General features: G+C 42.7%; 1 protein-coding gene across 3 annotated transcripts; it reads right to left on the bottom strand.

Moving 5' to 3' along the window:
- Window positions 1-321: 321 nt before the first annotated feature.
- Window positions 322-1,611, bottom strand: LOC130121292 (gamma-crystallin M2-like). Of its 3 annotated transcripts, none has more exons than XM_056290186.1 (3): window positions 1,594-1,611; window positions 1,149-1,391; window positions 322-597 (listed from the first exon to the last, which is right to left on the bottom strand). In XM_056290186.1, the coding sequence occupies exons 1-3, from the start codon at window positions 1,600-1,602 to the stop codon at window positions 322-324; spliced, it is 528 nt and encodes a 175-aa protein (XP_056146161.1). In that variant the 5' UTR covers window positions 1,603-1,611. The 3 variants fall into 3 exon arrangements, with proteins under 3 accessions (XP_056146161.1, XP_056146158.1, XP_056146160.1); XM_056290183.1 differs by having other exon boundaries at window positions 322-608; window positions 1,163-1,391; window positions 1,594-1,602; XM_056290185.1 differs by having other exon boundaries at window positions 322-581; window positions 1,139-1,391; window positions 1,594-1,602.
- Between the last annotated feature and the right edge of the window lie 3,994 nt (window positions 1,612-5,605).

Consider the following 5,605-nt stretch of genomic DNA (forward strand, 5'->3'; position numbering starts at 1 on the left):
AGTGAGTTTTGCAACGTGTGTGTGCTTTTCCGATGTGGACATAGTATCATTTGCAAGTTCTTTTTGCCTATATGTACTTCAGACATGTGTGACCATTTCAAACACAGTTTGCCTAAGGGCATCATCATGATGTGATAAAACAACACCTCTGCGGATAAGAAAGGGTTTTATTGATCAGATTGCAATGTGCATGCATGCACACAAAGGTGAGTGTTGGGGAGGAAGGGTGAAAAATTTATGTGGAAAGGGGAAGGAGGGGCTCTAGAACTTTGATGACCTTAGGGTTCTGGAGCCCCAGGGTTTCCGGAGGTCATGGGTGCTCTAGAACTCTGTGATCCTGCGGAATGATCCCATGGCTGGGGCGATGGCACCCCAGTCCGTGTAGTTGCGGTACTCTCCACGCTCCAGGAAGTACTGGCGGCCGCGGTAGTTGGGCTGCTCATAGACGGCCCACGCGCCATCCATCACCACGCAGGAGTGGACCTCGCGAAACTTAAAGGCCTCAAGCACAGATGGGCAGTCCTCGGTCCACTCTGCCATCTGGCCTCCGAAATCCTTTCTTTCGTAGAACCTGATCTTCCAGGTATTACCGTAGACCTTGAAATTTTCAGAGACATGACAGAATGAAAATTAATGTGCTAAATCATAGACGGTTTCCACTATCTAATTTAGTTGGTCTGTTCATGTGTCCTAAATTACTATGAGGCTGCCTGGACAAATGGGCTTCTTGGCTGTTTTCCTGGTTTCCTTCAGTAATTGGTGTGCATAGGCCTGGATATGAGGCAAAACTGCTGCCAAAACATGAGCCTTTTATCTCTCCTTATTGTCTGTTGGCTTTTTAGTGATTACTGCCTGGTTGGTGCACCCTCTGGTATTCCACCAGGGCTGGGTACCCCTCTGCATCAATTTAGGTCAGAAACTTCCAATAAAAAACACACACTTTCAAGGCTCAAATGAATCATACATCATTTCAGCATTGCATCTGTGTTAAATTTTAGAGGGAAAAGTCCGCCTAAGGCTAAAAGAACTGGAGCGATAGCTATGTAACAACATGAATAATACACTTGTGCACTATGCAGGGCAGAATATTCAAACTCCATGATCACTTGGCTCTGCTCTAAACAGCAGCTAATCTTTAGCGAGCTTACATTTTTGATAGCGCGACATGATTTGATGCTGTCATTGAAGCCCATCCACTGCTGGTGGTCAGGGTATTCCCCTGGGGTCAGGATATACTGGTAGCCGGTGTAGTTGGGACGCTCGTACAGCACCCAGCAGCCGCTCTCCACCCTAATGGAGTTGCAGCGGCTGAAGTAGGTGTGCAGGTCAGGGCAATCGCTACTGCATTCGTAGCTCCGGCCTTGGAAATCCTTATCCTCAAAGAACACAATCTGTATGGAGGGAAACAGAATGACATCCTGGTAAGCAATCAGCCATTCCTCTCATATTGATAGAAAATGAAAGCATATTTAATAGCTGAATAAAAGGAAAACCAAATTCTCATGCTCATGCTCATGACATGTACATAGCTTCTCATATTGGCTAGAATATCTTGAAAAACCTCTGAAGCTAACATTGAATAAGACTCCTTACCTTCCCCATTTTTAATGATTTTGCTCACCTCCCAGCCAGCTGCAGCTCTGTTGTGGTTTATATGGAAATGCAGAATGTGCCGACATCGGGAAATCCATTGTTATCTAAATTAGCTTGATTTGCATATCAGCAAAATGGTTTGTTCAAGTTTGATTTCCCTTTGTCCAGATGTAATGGCCTCATATCAAAGAATTGCCAGAACTGAGATGTGAAAGTTATAAAGGCCAACTGCCCTACTGTTTATCCACTATGTGTATTATTTCCATTCACTACTCCCCTATCAGGAAATAATTACTTGCTCTTTATTTGGTTTCTGGTAGCAAGCTATGTCTAAATTTGAGATTTATTTTTCTAGTGTTTTCATTTTGGTTTTTCACATTGTGATTGCTCAGGATGAAATAACAGACTGTCATCATCATGGTAGGGGCAATGCAATCCTTTTTTTCATCCTTTTGAGACGAATGAGCAAAAGTTAGCTGTGGCAAGAGTTAGCTGTAAAGCTCTGAACCTCCGATTCTTACTTTTAATGTCCATACGTTGTACATCGAGCAGCATTTTCTTGCCGCCAATGGATAAGTATTCCATTAGCGGATTTTCATAGTTTCAAAGTCACAGTATCCAGCCGGTATGAACCAAGGACTAGCAATGCAATGCATCGAGAACAAAACAAGATGATTAAATGATAGATGCATAACATAAAGTGCGTAAGAAAATATATTTGGACTATATTTGGAAGAGCGATACTGAAAGTTATTATCCTTTTGCTCTGCATACGGCAGTTGCAGTGTTGTTGTTTCTAACATGTCGGCATGCACATTTGCAACTTAACTGTGAGTGCTGGTTGTAGAGAATGATTGGCGAGCCACTTGAAGGTTTCTGTTGAGGATGTTTATCCCTGCGAAACATGGTTAGATCGCTGAACGAATTGTGTTCATGGCTGTTGTAGAAACACGCTTTAACGCTTTTCAATGCAAAGGCATTGTGTTTATTTCTGCCTAGGAAAAGTAGCTTCACTCGCAACCTGTTATTAAATTGTTTACTCATTTGTTAAAACCTTATATAAAAATAAAACATCAGCAAAGAGTGGAAGACTGTTTTATTATGCTTTTAGCTTGTAAAAAATATATTTTGAGAAGCGCTGCAAGTTTTGCAGCCTGGTCCTTTTGTGTCTACCATGAAAGACTATGGAGAAAACAATGGCACATATTACGTACTGATATTGTTCGTATACCTATATACAGTGAGGTATCATAAAAGAAATATAATTTCAGTGCCTTTAGAGTGATATAGCTGTCATATTGTTGACATCTACTTTTACAAAATGGTGTCACAGAACCAAGACAGTGCACCTTAAAACGGCCTGGCTGAAAAAGGTCGTAGTATAGAAACCAAAAACACGGGGACTAATTTTTGTCAATATATTGTTCCCACGGACTAATGAAATTTGATTAAAATGCTATCTGTGATGACGAGAAATTGTAAAATATCTTGACATTTAGCTCATCAATTTTAAGTTCCTTTATTTAGGTTTTTATTCTGCATGTGCAAATCCATAGGCTCCTACACATAGTAACATCGAAAGCTATCAATTTTAATTAGGGGTCCAAGCCGACGGGGCTTGGGGCCACGGGATGCAAAGCAGTGTGGATCCCAGTACCAGCAGTGCTGGGAACCCTATTGTAATCGCTCCAATTATTAATTAATAATATTATTATTATTATTATTATTATTATTATTATTTCTTTCGTGTTTCCTCTTTTACATCCTGTAGAGCCGTGTCCAAACTATGGACCAGAGGTACTGTAGGGCAGATGTCATTTGACTGACAGTACTCGTCATAATATGTGGGCTGTTCCAAGTAGGGCGATCTTTTGAACTGCATGGATGGTGATGTGCTTGGTGAACTTTTCCATTCCCTTCTTCACAAGTCCTAGAGCTCCAATGACCACTGGTGTTGTTTCGGTCTTCATACCCCACATCCTGTTGATTTCAGTCTCAGGGTCTTTGTACTTGGTCAGCTTCTCTGTGACTTTTACTGAGGTGTTTTTTTCGGATGGTGTTGCCATGTTCATGAGCATACACCTCTTTTCCTTCCTGTCCTTGATAACGATGTTGGGCTTGTTGGCTTTTATCTCTCTGTCAGTGTGGATGGGCATGTCCCAGAGGATGGTGACATCATTGTTCTCAGTGACCGTTTTTGGCTGACGTTCGTACCACTTCTCAGTCGTATTGATCTTGTAACTCCTGCAGATCTTCCAGTGCAGGAATGCTGCTGCCTTGTGGTGCCCGTCTATGTACTCGGTCTTTGCCAGTTCCGGGCAGCCTGAGACAATGTGGGCAATGGTTTCTTTGTACATTCCACAGATTCTGCATTTTGGGTCTGTTCCATCTTTGATGATGCAATTGTGATAGGCTCTGGTTGTCAGGCTCTGGTCTTGTGCAGCGATTATCAGACCCTCCGTCTCTGCTAGTCCGGTGCTCCTCAGCCACTGGTGTGTCTTTTGTTGGTCCACGTCTGCGTCTCTCATTCTTTTTGGTTACTTCTCGTGCATTGCTTTGTCCAGCAGTTGCTGCTGACCATGGTGTTTTGCCTTCTGCTTCACTCGTTTGGCGTAGATGGTAGTTGCCTCATTTTCTGTTGGTTGGGTTTCTGGGACATCAAGCTCTTTCTTGAATTGTGCAGCTCCTTCACTGATGGAGTAGATCTGATGTTTTACTATTCAGAGGAGTGGGTCATCTGTTTTTGTCAGGTATGCATCCAGCCCGATAGTGGTAGTCTTGAAGGTCAGTTCGAGTCGGACTAGGCCTTGTCCTCCTGAAGCTCTTGGTAGGTACAGCCTGTCGACATCTGCTTTTGGGTGGTGCATCTTCTCCATGGTCAGCATCTTTCTTGTCTTGGTGTCTAGTCTCTTGATGTTGTTCAGTTTCCAATTGATGATGTTGATAGCTTCAATTCTGTAAGCCGCATTGAGGTCGCTCTTCAGTACCACACACGTTCTCCTGTGGTACTCTTTCCGGATCTTCTCTTTCATGGTTGAGTGTTGTATGCCATCTTCTTCGTTCACTCTTAGGTACCTGTATGTGCCATCTTGGTCTAGCTCTTTGATTACAGTGTCAGTGTCAAGGTCTAAGTCTGCAGACTGCAAGACTACTTACTTATTCTTATTCTTATTATTCCGTCGGTATATATGGTAGTGCGGCATACACCGTGAAGTTATGCAAGTGACATTTTTAGGGGAGGTACAGAATAGTGAACACGTCAGACACCAGAGTGACACATGTCCACCAGTAGATGGCGCTATATTCAAGGTAAGCGCATTTTGGCCCGTATCTCGAGAACTCTGACATTGTACATGAACATTCAAAAGCCTGACATGCAAATGTACCCTGAATAGAGCTCCGGCAGTTAACGTCACGCAAAATAGTCGAAATCAAAACACCGCCATTTTGGCAGGAAAGCGGGTCTATTGCTGGGCAAATGACTGCTAGCTAACAGCAAGTCTCTTCTCCTTCTGTATTTATACAGTGAATATGGTGGATAGCTGTTGTGCGCCGGGATGCCAGAACAGTCGCGGACAAGTAAAAAGGAGAGCATTTTATCGGATTCCTAAAGATCCCGAAAGACGACATCAATGGATTACTGCCATAAAACGTGCTAGAAGCGAACAGAAGAAAACTGAGCGATGTGACCCCACGAGCAACGGATTCCGCTTGTGTAGTGACCACTTAATATCAGGTACAGAACACAACACTTCCTAACGTTAATATATTATTTATTTAACAGGCTTTTATAACGGTTTCTGACAATTTTATTATACTGAAAGGCAAGTTAGCGCTAACAAAGGCTAAGATAAAAGAACTAAGCCTGTTGCTCACTAAAACGTGACTGGACATTTTCTATTTACTTATGTTTCAGGGAAAAGACTGATAACCCTCTGCCACCCGACTACGTCCCATCCATTTCAAACGCGTTGATGAACAAAGCGTTTTACAGTAACTGCTGTTTATCATA

Source organism: Lampris incognitus, chromosome 11 (assembly GCF_029633865.1).
Source record: "Lampris incognitus isolate fLamInc1 chromosome 11, fLamInc1.hap2, whole genome shotgun sequence".
NCBI lineage: Eukaryota > Metazoa > Chordata > Actinopteri > Lampriformes > Lampridae > Lampris > Lampris incognitus.